At 53.4% G+C, this 14279-nt stretch overlaps 6 protein-coding genes and 1 non-coding gene across 7 annotated transcripts; 4 read left to right on the top strand and 3 right to left on the bottom strand.

Moving 5' to 3' along the window:
* LRP88_10092 (uncharacterized protein) lies at positions 1-1464 on the top strand (the record flags this gene model as incomplete). Its single annotated transcript, XM_083246560.1, has 2 exons — positions 1-566; positions 672-1464. The coding sequence occupies 2 exons, from the start codon at positions 1-3 to the stop codon at positions 1462-1464; spliced, it is 1359 nt and encodes a 452-aa protein (XP_083097673.1).
* A 675-nt stretch (positions 1465-2139) lies between these two features.
* LRP88_10091 (bifunctional uridylate/adenylate kinase) lies at positions 2140-2823 on the bottom strand (the record flags this gene model as incomplete). The annotated part of the gene is made up of 1 exon (XM_083246559.1): positions 2140-2823. One exon carries the CDS (start codon positions 2821-2823, stop codon positions 2140-2142), a length of 684 nt encoding a protein of 227 aa, XP_083097672.1.
* Positions 2824-4391: 1568 nt separating this feature from the next.
* LRP88_10090 (uncharacterized protein) lies at positions 4392-5581 on the top strand (the record flags this gene model as incomplete). The annotated part of the gene is made up of 2 exons (XM_083246558.1): positions 4392-4506; positions 4557-5581. The coding sequence occupies 2 exons, from the start codon at positions 4392-4394 to the stop codon at positions 5579-5581; spliced, it is 1140 nt and encodes a 379-aa protein (XP_083097671.1).
* A 711-nt stretch (positions 5582-6292) lies between these two features.
* Positions 6293-8169, top strand: LRP88_10089 (uncharacterized protein; the record flags this gene model as incomplete). The annotated part of the gene is made up of 2 exons (XM_083246557.1): positions 6293-7631; positions 7685-8169. 2 exons carry the CDS (start codon positions 6293-6295, stop codon positions 8167-8169), a joined length of 1824 nt encoding a protein of 607 aa, XP_083097670.1.
* A 1380-nt stretch (positions 8170-9549) lies between these two features.
* Positions 9550-12471, top strand: LRP88_10088 (uncharacterized protein; the record flags this gene model as incomplete). Its single annotated transcript, XM_083246556.1, has 3 exons — positions 9550-10270; positions 10328-11059; positions 11141-12471. 3 exons carry the CDS (start codon positions 9550-9552, stop codon positions 12469-12471), a joined length of 2784 nt encoding a protein of 927 aa, XP_083097669.1.
* Positions 12472-12884: 413 nt separating this feature from the next.
* LRP88_10087 (uncharacterized protein) lies at positions 12885-13931 on the bottom strand (the record flags this gene model as incomplete). Its single annotated transcript, XM_083246555.1, has 2 exons — positions 12885-13501; positions 13595-13931. 2 exons carry the CDS (start codon positions 13929-13931, stop codon positions 12885-12887), a joined length of 954 nt encoding a protein of 317 aa, XP_083097668.1.
* A 266-nt stretch (positions 13932-14197) lies between these two features.
* Positions 14198-14279, bottom strand: LRP88_10086. The gene has a single exon. It is a non-coding gene; the product is annotated as a tRNA-Gly (tRNA).

The following is a 14279-nucleotide window of genomic DNA, read 5'->3' as shown; positions in this document are numbered from 1 at the left end:
ATGGCCGCCCCCAAGACTGCCGGCCAGCCCACTCTGGTCTTTGTCGATGGAGCCTTCGAGGACCTCGCCGCCGAGATGGCTGACTACCTCAAGGCTGAGGATGCCAAGCAGCTCCTGAGCAACGAGAAGGCCCCCTCCACCGAGGATGTCGTCGCCAAGCTCGTCTCGGCCTCTGCCGCCCTCAACACTGTCCCTGAGAAGGAGTACACTGCCGCCTCCAACCTCATGATCCACCTGGTGCTGCAGTCCGCCGAACCCAAGAAGCACTTGCCCACCCTCTGCACTACCTTCGCCAAGTCCCTCATCAACTCTCCCGTCCACGGCGTCGGCCTGTCGCTCAACGCCCTGACCACCGTCTTCAACCTGCTCGACCCCAACGACCCCGTCCGCGCCCGCGTCTTTATGGAGATCCTCAAGTTCCTGCGATCGCACGGCATGTACGAGGGCCTGCGGACGTACCTCGACAAACTGCCCGAGTGGCTCGCCGCCTGGGGCACCGATGTCGACTTTCAGCGCAAGATCTATGAGGAGGTTGCCGAGGTGGCCCTGGAGGCCGGTGAGGAGACGTGAGTTGTCCCTGAAATGCGCGGCCAATCTTTGTCTCGGGATATGGAAACCCGGCGTGGCAGGTTGAGTCGTGTTGTTGAAGCGGCTTTCTAACAATTGTGCAGGCAAGGATACGAGTACATCCTCAAGGCTCTGCGGACATTCGAAGGCGACGAAAAGGACGGCGTCTCCTCCGAGGATGCCCAGCGATTATCCCTCCGCGCCGTCAAGATGGCCCTCCTCTCCAGCACCCACTTCCTCTTCCAAGACCTGCGGGGCATCCCCAGCGTGCAGGCTCTCAGCGACTCCCACCCCGTTTACTCGCAACTCCTCGACATCTTTGCTGAGCAGGACCTTGAGGACTACAACGACTTCAACGACGAGCATGAGGGTTGGGTTGAGAAGGAGAAGCTGGATCACGAGAAGCTCCACCGCAAGATGCGCCTCCTGACCTTTGCCAGCCTGGCGGCCGCCACCCCCAGCCGCGAGATCGAGTACTCCAAGATCACAAGGGCCCTTCAGATCCCCTCAGAGGAGATTGAGATGTGGGCTATCGACGTGATCCGCGCCGGCCTCGTCGAGGGCAAGCTCTCTCAGCAGCGCCAGCACTTCCTCGTCCACAAGGTGACGTACCGCGTCTTTGGCCAGAAGCAGTACCAGGAGCTGGCCACCCGCGTTGACCACTGGCGGTCGACGCTGCAGAACGTCCTCAGCGTCCTGCGCCAGGAGCAGGCCAACGCCAAGGCCCAGAAGGAGCGCGAGATCCAGGACCTCGAGCGCAAGGTCGCCAACGCTGGCCTGGGCGGTAACCAGGAGGGTGGCAACCGCCGCCGTCAGGGTCAGCAGAGGGAGCAGCGGGAGCCCCGGGAGCCCCGCGAGCAGCAGCAGCCTCGCGAGCGAACGGAAAATGACGACTAGAGATAGGAAATGATGAATGGAACACGAAACAAAATCGGGACAAACAGAGTGGAAGGGAGGAAGGGGGGGTTTCAAAAAGGGGAAGGGGTTTTCCTAGGGAATGGGGGTATTTTTGACATACCTGCTTTGCGTTAATATCGTTGGGCAACATGAGAAATCCAGCGAACGAAGGGTTGCGAATGGCGTAGCCGGTTTCATGAGCATATTGGTCTTTCTATTCCCAGCATTGAGCGGGAGAATGATGTCTCGGTACTCTTCCAATATAGAATCAAAAGTGAACGCCAGTCGACCAGACGATGTGCCTTGACGTGACGAATGGCATCTTGATTTCACTCGTCTTTGATACATCTTGTAGCATAGGTATTTCATTTCAGTTTCTTCTCATGAGCCCACTTCACCCCCTATTTCCCGGCGGCGTGGTCATTCGAGCGTTGATTATACAAAAAGGTAATAGGGATACAAATAGGGCCAGCGGGTTAAGACAACCAAGATAAGAGAAGAGCCAACAGCTGGCGACGACGCGATCCTAAATGTCCCACCTCCCTTTCCAGGTCTATAGGTCAAGTAATTTTAAAAAACCCCTCTACGGTCCAAAACACCCCAGACGTTGCTCCCCCCATGCGAGACGGCGCTCTCCTCGTGCATGTGAAAGTGCGGTTTATGCAAGTTTATTTCTCAAAAGCTGGGACCCAACCGCTGGGTGAGGACCTTTTGAGTGGTGGCAAAGACCTCGTTGGGTGTGGGAGTGGCGTCCAGCTTGACCACCTTGCCCTCCTTCTCAAAGTGGTCGACGACGGGCATGCTGGTCTCGATAAAGGTGCGGAATCGCTTGCGGATGCTCTCGGCGTTGTCGTCTGATCGGCCGCTGGTCTTACCGCGCTCAAGCAGGCGCTTCTCCATGACATCCTCGGGGCAGTCAAAGAAGAGAACAAGCTTGGCGGGGCAGACAGTCTCCTCGAACTTGACAGCCTGGTCCATCTTGCGGGGGAAGCCATCGATCAGGAAACGGCCCTTCTTGTCGCCCGACTTTTGGATGACCTCGGTCATGGCGTTCTCGAGAAGCGCAATAGTGACCTCCATAGGGACGATAAGGCCGTTCTTGATGTAGTCCTTGATCAGCTCTCCGAACTGGGAGCCGGGGCGCTGCTGCTCGGCGCGGAGGAGATCGCCGGCGGAAAGATGAGTGAAGCCGTGCTCCTCGACAAGCTTCGAGCACTGAGTTCCCTTGCCGGCGCCAGGACCGCCGAGGACAAAGATGACAGTTACATCCTCAGGCTTGAAAGTGGGAGTAGACTTTGCGGGCTCGGCAAGCTGTCCAGCGGGGGCCGCGGGGGCTTCGAGTTGAGGTTGCGTAGGCATGTCTGCAGAAGGATGGCAGTTAGTTTGTGAAGATTAGGAGGAGAGTTCGGGAGGAAGTTCTAAGGGTCGAAGAAGGCGGTGGGCATGAATCTGGTCGCAAAGCAACAGTGAAACGTAATGCAGGCCGAGAAGCTCGTCCTCGGGCTGCATGGACCGATGTCTCGGACGGGGCGACGACCCCTCGTACCAGGAGCAGACCCATACCCAGTCCTTGTTGATAACTGAATAGATGAAGGAGAAGCACGGGTGCGTGCTGGTTGCAAGTAGCTCACCTTTACGGCGGTTGACAAGACCCACGTAGCCGAGAGAGCCTACAGCGATGACGACAAGAAAAGGCCAGAACTTGACAGCGTCGTTGCGCTTCGGTGGCTGAGATGAGTATTGACGGCCGCGTTGAGCTGTACGAAAACCGCGCGGGATAGCCAGGGACGGGCGAGTCGGCAGGGACAGGGAGGATGAAGCTCGAGGGGACAGGCGAGAAGCGACGAATCGCCCCGAGAGGAGGGGCATGCGTGCAGCCATTGGGTGACGTCGATGCGCTTGGGCGCCTTTTTTTTCTCTGTGCGGAAAAGGTGAGAGAAGCAAAGAACAGGGAGTCGAGCTGAGCTGAGCTGGCGACTACCGGAGGGCGGTGACGGGCGCAAACGGAGGAGCAATTAGGGCAATTGAAGCCGACCAAAGAGATGAAAAGGAGACGGGGACGAGAAACGAACAAGAAGAGAAGAAAAAAGGAGTGAAGAGGGTCAAGATTGGATTTGAGAAGGAGGAAGAAGAAGAGGAGGAAAAGTTGACAGCAGGGAGGTTAATGGAGATTAATTATTTTTGGCTAGAATTCGCTACCCAGGTAGGGGAAGGTGCCACCGAGGAGCCACGTTCCCGTTGTTTCTACGGGACGGTACAGCTTCAGCTTCATCAATCAATGGAAGGATCGGGTCGGATATTAGACGGTCACGAGTCCGATAGGTTCTGGCAGGAGACGCGTAGTCATGTGACTTGACGTTTGTGATTGAAGTGTTATAGTATCCAAACAGAACGCAACATTGGTAAATAATACGAATCCAAGAGATTGCCTTCTTCAACGTCCCCAAGGCATAAAAGAACCATCCAGTGGCTACCCGGTTTTGTGCCACGAGGGACCCTGCAAGATCAGATCCATGACGAGATTAACAGCTCGGGTCAATGCCCGTGTGCTACGCCATTTGCGGTCGAGTTCAACCGATTAACGAACAGATCAGGGCAGAGAGTTTGCTGTTGATACAGTACCTGCCCGGGTTGGGGTACACGTCCAGGTACACCTTGGCAGGTACCAGGTCCTCACCGAAACAGTTGTGGCTGGGTTCCCGCTTGACAGCCACATTCGTTTCATCCCAGCCTCCCCTTTCGAGGCTTGACCTCCCTAGCAACGGAGCGTCAACGCCAACGCCAACCCCGCAGCCCCTCTGTATCTACCGGCGCGGCGGCAGCTCCCGCTCATCGTCTTTTGACATCAGCATTAATCGACTTGACCATTTTACTCAGATCTGAATCCATTGCGAGCCTCTCTGTGATTTCGCCGACACTCGAAAACTATGGCCTCGACGCCTCGGGGCAAGAATCGTTTCCAGTCAACTCAACAGCCGGAGACGCCCAAATCTGTCAAGAAACGCCTCCACAAAGGCCGTTTCAGTGACGGACATTGGTGGTGTAAGTTGAATTGCCACTCCTCAAAAACATTTGGTTAACGTTTCCAACAGGCAACTGCGAGCCTCGAAACAAGGCCAGTCTTCGTGAGACGAAAAAGTCTGGTCCAAACGAGGGGCGCTTCTACTGGAAATGTGACGACTGCGGCTTCTTTCTCTGGTGGGATGAGGCCAAGACTCGCGAGACCGGTCTCAAGTCTTCTGAGAAGAGTGAATCTTCACGAACCAAGGCACCGACACTGACACAGCAGTCACTTGTATCATATGGCTATCAAGTCACTCCTAGTCGACATGCGAGTAACATGGATTTCGATGACAGCACAGAGTCCGGCGAGGAATCTGAGCAAGACCCCCCAATGCCCAAGTCAGCCAAAACCGCGGAGGCGGGTCCATCAAGAGCAGCTACCCTTCCAGAAACGCCTAGTCGGGGACCTACTAAGAGAAAGCGAGATATATTTGAAGAGGATGAAGACGAGGACGAATTCAGTGACCTCGGCTCGGATGAGGAGAGACAGATGGTCGCCATTGCGGACAAGAGCGCCGAGAAGGCTGCTGCCCAGAGACGATACGAAACTCCGACCAACATGCGCTCTGCCGATGCCATTTCTGGCCTGCCCACTCCAGTGTCCCGTACACTCTTCCCGGGCACCGATTCCAAACGTCAGAAGCAGGTCTCTTTCGAAGATACACCCTCTCGACCCTCGGTGGCCCTCTCATCCGCCACCATTTCAGCTGGCACAACCCCGTCGAGGACCCTGGCTGGGCTGCAGGCAGGCCCTTCCAGCAGTCCTCCCGACAACAGCTACGACGTGACAGACGAGATCATGGGTCTCCTGCAGGGCCAGAAGGTTGACCCTGGGGTCTTGCGGACTATAAAACACACCTTGACTACGGCAGCCCGCCGTACAAAGGGCACCATTCTTGGTCGTGATTCTGCACGGGCGACCCTCAAGATCCGGGATGAAAAGATTGCCAGTCTGCAAGAGCGCATCACGGTACTGGAGAACCGAGAGCGCATGCACCGCAACCAGATGACGAACATCAAGGCAAACTTGATGAAGATGTATGATGACAACTGATTTGGGAATGATCCGGTTATGATTTGGTCTTGTTTTGGTACTAGCGATGGAGGTTTACGGAATGGAACTTTGGACGAAGGAATGAATTCGAGGATAGGAGTGAATCCCCTAGATATAGTAGTTATAGTATAGATACCAGTTAGTTATACCCTCTTGAGCAAGTAAATGCAATGCAGATATAGTTCTACTGTCTGTTATGTTAATAGCTGTCTATTAGTGTGAAGAGGTATGATGTCCTTTCATCTTTGACAATCAGGATACCCGTCTACGATTCTAAAGCGAGATGACTCAATAGTCATTTATATTGTATGGAAGTACGCTTTGAATTGCAATCGATAGACTGCTTCTTCCCTTGGAGAATGAATCGCTGCACCATTGTCACCCCCTGAAAGGTCTCCTCAGTGACCAACACCGATATCGCATCGTTTGCCTGTTTGCATCCGACATTGTATAGCGTCATTGTGAATAGCAGTCAATTTCCATCAATATCAGTGCGTTGCTGTAAAATAACTTGCATCACCTGCAGGTGTCTGCCAGTGCCGGCTTGTGCTGTGCCGGCTTGTGCTAGGCCGGCAACCCTCTTCACCCTGCTCAACCCGTCTCACTTGTTCTCTCTTCCTTTCTCTCTCAACTACTTCTCCCCTCAATCTCCCATTCTTCTGCTCTCATCATACATCTATTTCAAGCGGTCGCTCGCAACGCTCTATCGACATGGCGTCTCCCCCTCGGCGCCCACGAAAGCAACGCGCCGCTGCGCCGACCAAGTTTACCAACCCATGCTCCGACGATGATTTCTATCCGGAGCCTTCCAAGAGAGTCTCAGCCCCCAAGGTCTCCTCCGCCTCCAAGGCTAAAGCAACCTCAGCCAACTTGACCCGTTCCAGCTCCAGCGATGATGTCCCTCTCATGGCTCGCAAGAAAGCCAGAGCCGCCAAGTGTGCTGCAGCGCGCCGAGCCGCAAAGAGAGACAAAGACGCAGGATACGAGAGCTCCGGCTCAAACTCATCCATTCCTGCAGTCGTTTCCGAGAAAGCCGCCAAGTCGTCAGAGCAAGTTTCTCCAGTCAGCAAGCGAGGTGCGCCCAGGGAGCACACCGATTCTCCTGCAAAGAAACCCCGAATCGTTTTCAAGAATAAGAACAGATCTTCCGATGGAGCGTCGTCCTCGTCCCCAACTTCTCCTACCGAGCCAGCGGCTCCATCCAACTTGGCGACTCAGTCAGTGGAAACGACTCCTGCAACCTCGCTAGCTCCCTCGCAGCCACCGATCAACGGAGAGACAGAAGCCACTTCGTTGACGACAATCCCCCATGAAGCAACAACTCTTCGCCCAGCGGGTCACCACATAGCAGCTCTCTACCCAGCAGCTCTCCATCCAGCCAGAACTGCCAGTCTCCAGCAATTTAGCGAGTTTCTCGTTCACATACGCGATGATGCCGATGCGGCCCAGAGGAGTATGCAGGGCGTCTTGGATGCTCAGGCTATGCAAGAAAAGATCACCGCCCTCGAGGCCCAGTTGGCAGCACTCAGCGCTCAAGGTACTCGGGGCGCTGAAGGTACTCAAGGTGCTGGTGGTGACCTTGCCGAGTGCCAGAAGGCCCTCGATGCCAGCCGAGCCAGAGAAAAGGAGCTCTCTGCTTCTTTCGAAACCCTCAAGGCTGAGAACCAGGAACAGAAGGATTTTATCCACGACCTGAGGCTCGACGTTAGCGCACTGGACGCTGAACTGAAGAAGGGCTCCGACTTCCCTTATGAAAAGATCTCAGACGATAAGATTGAGGATGAGTGGCTTCAACTTGCCCATGAGATTCAGAACTTCACCCTCCAAGTCCTCACCAGGGATCCAACCCGTGCCACAGCTCCTCCAGGAGCTAACACAGCCCAAGTCAACGCGCTCAGAGCCAAGCGCAAGCAAGACCCGGAACTGGTCAATTTTCACTTCCAGAAGCACATTTGGGACCGTATCAACAGCGAGGTGTTCCAGGCGGGATCCAACATTTGGGGTGGTCGCGGCGGGCAATCTTTCAATCGCCTCTGCATCGATGTCGCAGGTAAGATCGTCCACCAACCCCCTTTCTCTTCGTTCTGCTGTTTACAACTCTAGGGGGCGATGCCGAGGAGATGAAGAACTTCAGCCCGTTGAAGGCGCAGACAGCCAGTGTTCTAAGCTCTACTCGCGATGGCGTAAACAATGCTCAGGCAGCTAAGCTTGTGAACGGCCTCAAGGCCGACCTACACGTCTTCACGGACCTCGAGATGACCAAGCACGCCGAGAAGGCCAAGGGTGTGGAGCGCCGCTTGAAGAAAATCATTGATCGAGCTATGCATCTCAACATGTTGTTCATGGCGTCGAGAGCCTTCTTCCTTCCGATGGGTGTGCAGGACCAATACGAGGATGATAATGTCGACATCCGATACACCAGAGGAAACATGGAGAACACTCAGCTTGAGCTCCAGGTCTCGCCCCAGATCGTCAAGTATGGGGAAGCAGATGGGTACAACTTTGAGAGTTGCATCATCGTCTGCAAGGCCATCGTCACCATGTGCGAGGTGAAGCCGCGAGGTGGTGGGAAGCGCAGCCGGGAGTAAAGGAGCAGCAAGGATCTTGTTCTCTAAAGAGAGTCAGTAGGACATGATAAGAATAAACAAAAGTACTCTGGATTGTTAGATTATTTTATGATGTTCTCCAAATCTATTCATTATGCTTGAGAGGAGTTAGGTAGCACTCTTGATGTTTTGGCGTTTTGTTCCTTTCTTGTCGGCGTAGCTATGAACAGGCATGCTCTCTGTTGAGGTCGCCGAATGCCATGCGGAGAATTCCCTGCAGGATCTCAGGTCCTGTTGGAGCTGGTTCTCCAACTCCAAGATCGATCAAGGAGACAAGCTGCGTTTGACAGCCTACCTTGCCTCTCTTGCACATAACCCAGCCTCTGCAACCCAGCAGCGATATTGGGGCTCCCTCACAGGCTAGCACAGCATTGAGCAAGACTCGAAACGAACGAGGAGGTGCAACTCCCCAATGTCAAATCAACCCCTGAACTGTGTGACAATCAGCAAAGCCCTCCAACATTCGTTTTTAGTGCTGGATGAGATATTCAGGTTAAGTCTATAAATAGAAAAGGGCAATGCCCTTGCAACATGTTTCTGAACAAAGAATGGAACATCGTGTTCATGTTATTACCATGGCCTTAATACGGTGGGTGAACCCATTCCACCCGCCATCCCACACTACCTTCTTGGCTGGAATATATTGGAATAATTGGTACTTACACATCAATATTGATCTAGTAGTTAGTTGTCGAGGGTTTCCTTTCCGAACTTTTCATCCGGCCAATAGTTCCTGTCGAGGGTCAGCATAGGGTAGCTTGTGATGATAGACACCAACGGGGATTCGCACAACCGGACTCAATCCCAGAATATACCTGCAGAAGGGTGCCATATTTCATTCAACAGGAATTTAGGATTTAGTTGGTATAAATGGTAAAAGACAGCTCTGCATTGTGTGAATCGTCGCCCACCGCGAACTTGACATATCACCGTAGGTACCAATAGGAACGAGCACATACCAGTGTATCTGAGTCTACTCCATGCGATTTGACACTGCAGTGATGTTCTGGGTCCAAACATAGGCCAACATGGTGTGTTAGACAAAGAAAGTTGCCATTGACAATTAAACCCACACAGGCCGTGTTCAGCAGCGTGTGTTCATGGTTGTTCCGTATGTGAAGCACCGCTTCCCCCAATAAACTGCAGTCATGTCGTCGAACAAAACCTCGTCATGCTTCGTCTAGCGGCAGTTCCTTGATTCACCTATTGCCATCAAGGGTCGCTACCATGTTCCTTTATTCCCGTGGCAAACATATATACTTCGACACCGCTACGCCGAATGAGTGACTGATTTCAGATGAACATAGCAACTAGCTCGTCACTGGCACCTGGAGTACAGCTTCGACACCGATATCACTCATCATGTCGTCAGAGCTGCTAACCCGCATCGAGCTACCCTTCCTCCTGGCGCTCCGTTACAAGGAGGATCCCGGCCAGCACGACTCAGGCTACGTGCGGCCTCAAGGAAGTCCTGTTCCCTACCCCGCCAACAACTATCAGAGAAGCGCTGCTGGTTTCACGGATCCTCAAGTGAGAGAAGATTGTGGCTTGTGGGCCGCTCTATTTCTTGAGAAGCTTCTGGCTCATTATTGGGAGTTTCCTAGAGCTGAGATGTGGACGTTTAGCTATGAAAAGAATCTCCAGGAGACTCAGTGCGATGAGTATCGCTGGATCGGGATGAAGGTCACGTCTCCTTACCTTGAGCCTACTTGCGACCAATACAGACAACTTGAGGCGGTCCTCAAGCTCCTCAACGAGAAGTTAATCACCTTTACTAGCGCTGAAACAAGACTAAAACTCACATTCACGCCTCGACAAGGAGCCTTTAACCTCGAACGACTGAAGGAAATCGCATCCATGTTATGGGTGACAGACCCTCTCCTGAGTACGCTTCACCCCCCTCACTGCGGACCAAGCTCACTGCCCTCTCTGGGCTTTCAGTTCACAAACCTTGTCAGGGAGCATCATCCCATTGACCTCAAGACGGAATTGGGTTTGGGTGTTCTTATCGATGATCCTTGGACTGATCGCCTCTCCTGGCACCGCCGACAGCTCAGGGTCATGGCCCATCCTGGAGAGTTGTGTGAAGGGAGGTATAGACCAGGACTCGACAAGATTCACAAAGCTAAATCTATCCCAGACCTACTCCATCTCTTGAAGTTGGCTGTTAAAAAGAGAGGCAATAAGCACAAGTTCCAGGCGGCATACAACTTTCAGAACGCCTCCGATCCGACGCACCCACGTATTGAGCTGAATCAACATTGCGGAACTCTCCACGGTCCAGCCATCGTGGATTGGGTCGCCATTTGCAAGTTTATTCTCGAACCTCCTCGACCAGTGCACGACTCATCTCTCATCGCAGCGTCAAGAATCTTGAGACAGCGTGTCGAACAAGGCTTCACCGTTTTCGATTGTCTGCGCTCAGATGGTATAGGAAAGATGAGGTATTACACGCCAAGGAAAGAATTTCAAGTCCCAGACTTGATCTACTGGCCGGTTCGTACAAGACCCGTCCTCAAATATGATCCGGAGCCTGGGCTGGGGAGATCTTACAGGTCGCTGGACGATGCTGAGATGGAGGCTCAGAACTGGGCCAAGTTCACCAAAGGCGTCAAGGGCACCAGTAACAGCACCTACTCCTTTGGCGTGGAGCTGGAAATGTTGCTCCCTACGTCGGAACATCCAACCAAGGACCTAAAACCATCTCTTTACACTTATCAGTATATCGACGACCCCCCTGACCAGCTATTCTTTGACATCGGAGAAAAGCTTCGTTTAGCACAAGAAGAAGGCTCGGTCAAAGGGGCATCCCGTCGGGACTCGCAACCATGGACCCCGACGTTTCCAGAAACTGAGCCAACCTCGACCACAAGTAAGGATGATTTGAATTTAGACATGGCCATAAGGAATTTCGATTCCTGGCTGCTTGATCAATTGCTGACTGATCCAGAAGTGAGTTCATTAGATACTTCAATGATGGACGTCGGCTCAGTTCCTGCATCGAGCCTTCTTGATTCTGACCCGATGGACGTTGACGCATCCTCCGAAGAAGACACTACCCCTGAGAACGACCCCCATCCTCAAGACCCCAGGGAGATTGCCCACGGGCGCTGCTTTTCTCGCCGAGCCCATCAGATAGCGGGTATCATCTCTTCGTTCGGCCATCCGGCGTACTTCATCTGCAACCACAGCAACGGCACCGGCCGCCCCTGGAAGCGCGAGCTCGGAAAACACGGTCTCTTCCACGTGGGCGACCTAAAACTCAACTACCACGCGTGGTCCCTCGAGCAAGACGGCTCACTCAGTGAGTCCTTGGCCTGGGACGGATACTGGAAGCTGACCGGCCTTGAACTCATCAGCCCAGTCTGCCAGGACGTGCCCGAGGACTGGGAGAGGATCCTTGATGTCGTGGGCGGCGTTGCAACAAAAGTCAGGGTGATTGAAGCTGTCACCTGCGGACTACATGTCCATGTTGGCAAGGGTCAGCAGATCTTCCCTATACATCTCCTTCGAAAGATGTTCTGCCTCATGTGCTGTGTGGAGAATATTGTCTTCAGCCTCTGCCACCCCTTTAGGAGGCACCTGACATACTCAGCTGCCTTGATGATGAATGCAGAAGAGATAAGACGGGATTCCCAGAACAGAGCTCCACACCCGGACCTCAAGAAGTATTTCCCCGACGAGATTGAGGAGGATCCTCTCCTCTGGGTCGTCTTGAAAGAGATGTGGATAGTACGTGACCTGGACCAGCTCAAGCGGTACTGCCGCAAGGTCTCGCTGTCCATATCAACTTGTCAGGCCCTCAACGCGAAGGGCCAGCCCCAAGAGCAGCACGAAGAGGAAGTTTACGCCAAGGGCACCGTCGAGTTCCGTCACCTAGAAGGAACCATGAACCCTGACTTGGTGTTGCGATGGGGTCAGCTCGCTGTCGCCCTCTTCCAGTTTGCCGACCTCGCAAAGCCGGATGACTGGCAAAAGCTGATCCGCACCGCGTTCAAGTGCAAGGACTCGAGGGACTTTAACCTTGACCTTCTTGACGACTTTCTCCAGCAGCTTGGCCTGGGGGAGGACTTTCCCTTCTGGGAGCACAGAATTCGTTGGTTCAGTGACATAAAGATACCGGGGGGGAGTAATCTGGTCCTAGCCTTTTACGGTCAGCCTCCCCTTAACGCCAAGTTTGAACGTGCAGTCTCCAACGAAGGCATGGAGGCTCTACGAAAGAATATTTGCCAAAGAGACAGGACACCGCCGTATCTGGCCCAAGAGCAAGGGGATATTAGCTGATACTTACTTCAAGGAGTTGGAGAAGGGGAAGTAGACAGGCAGGGATGGACTACATATAGCACCATTAAGAATAATGAATTATGGGTAGCGCTGAACGCGAATGACTTCTTAGCAATAGACCTAACTTTAGTCATGTCTGGACCCCGATACTGTTCCGTGAAGCCTGTCTCGAGGCTGCAAAATGTTGGTATAGCACCGATCAGAACGTATCTGCTATGTTGCCGTAGGTATGATTGACCTGGGCGTGAGTAGGAGTAGCAGTGGTGACCTCTTCTGCCCGCTGTCTGAAAGGCTGTGCTTCTATGCGCTGCCTTCATAACGACAACCTCGGCGCTGCGCTGGGCCTTTGGCTGACAATTTTTGATGCCACAACCGACCTGGTAGATGTTCTTCTTGCCGATTCCTCGCTCTTACTAGGTCGGAGAACCGTGATCCCGCTCGATTATGTCCTCTCTGCCCAGTGGTCGAGTTCCGTCGTTGAGCACCATCGCCTCTCGATGTTGTCGTCGAAGTCGCTGCTCCTCGGCCGAATGCTCCCGGGTGCGAGGAATCTGCTGCTCGGCGAGAGCGCCGTCCGCAGCCTCCTCCTGGATATCCATGGTGGCCTCTGGGGTCTTACGAAAGATGGTCCGCATGCTCTCCTTCCAGTCCACCAACCCTGCCTTTTCCAACGCCTTACGTCCACGCCTCTCATCCTTGATTCTATCCACGATCTCGACGATCCGATTGCTCTTGAGGTCCATGTAGTTCTTGAAGTTCCGGCGTCTCTCCTCAGGGTCAGTCCCCCATTCCTGCTTTGCTAGCCATTTCTCGACGAACCGCGCCTTAATCAGATCGCGAGAACCATACTTGTTGGTCAGCTCAAGGATGAACATGAGACAAAACCTCTCGGCCATATCGCGAAGGTAGTACTCGTCCCAGTGGCTATCAGTGAGATCTGGTCGCTCGACATCGTCCAAGCTAAGCTCGAGAGACCTCACAAGGGCAGAATAGCCTTTGGGATTGTTCAACTTGGATAGCCCATCCAGACCTAAGGTGGTTAGTTGTCTCCCCGAAAAGTGTCAAGTCTTCATACCAAGTGTTTGCCCTGTAAGTAGGGCCAGCGCCCGAAGACACTTCATACGCTCATCGTAGTCTGGCCGCGTGATGCCAAAAAGCAAGGAATGTGTTGTTTCGCGGTCGTTGATAGCCCGATCGCAAAGAATCTTGATGGCTATATCCCTGATTGAATAGTTTGGATGGTCTAGAAGCTTCTCAAGGGTCTCGAGTTCTAGAGAATCCTCTGTGTCCTGCGTGATGTATTGGGTCTTTGGCTGTGCTGGAGGGATCTCGTTTTCGTCGCGGATGTATGTAAGTGTGGTGAATATGGTACTAACGAGACCAAAAGTGGCAAGACCCAGGCTCACAAGAACTACCCGCTCATCGCGGGCGAAGGCGAGTAGGCTGCTTGCCCAGCCCATGTTGATTAGATCTGCTTGTTGAGTTCATGTTCATTAAAGTTGGCGATAGCGATAGGCGAGAGCTCCTGACGTCAGGGCATTCTGCCATAGGATACCGCTTTTAGCTCCTGCATAAGGTACCTGGGGACTGTGGACGGCTCCACTTTTGGCACGTCCCCCAGATGATGGGTGAGAGTTTGACGAGAACACAACGAAATTGTCTTGACGAGCAAAAAGAAAACGGCAATCGCATTCAAGAGAGACACGAGGAAAAAGGCAAAAAGAGATGCGTAATCTGGGAATCGAACCCAGGGCTCCCCGACGTTACTCGAATGGCAACGGAGAATTTTACCACTAAACCAATTACGC

The sequence above is a fragment of the Fusarium phalaenopsidis genome (genome assembly GCF_050370095.1).
Source record: "Fusarium phalaenopsidis strain FUZ10S chromosome Unknown contig_32304, whole genome shotgun sequence".
NCBI classification, from domain to species: domain Eukaryota; kingdom Fungi; phylum Ascomycota; class Sordariomycetes; order Hypocreales; family Nectriaceae; genus Fusarium; species Fusarium phalaenopsidis.
This window is presented reverse-complemented; position numbering and strand designations above follow the sequence as displayed.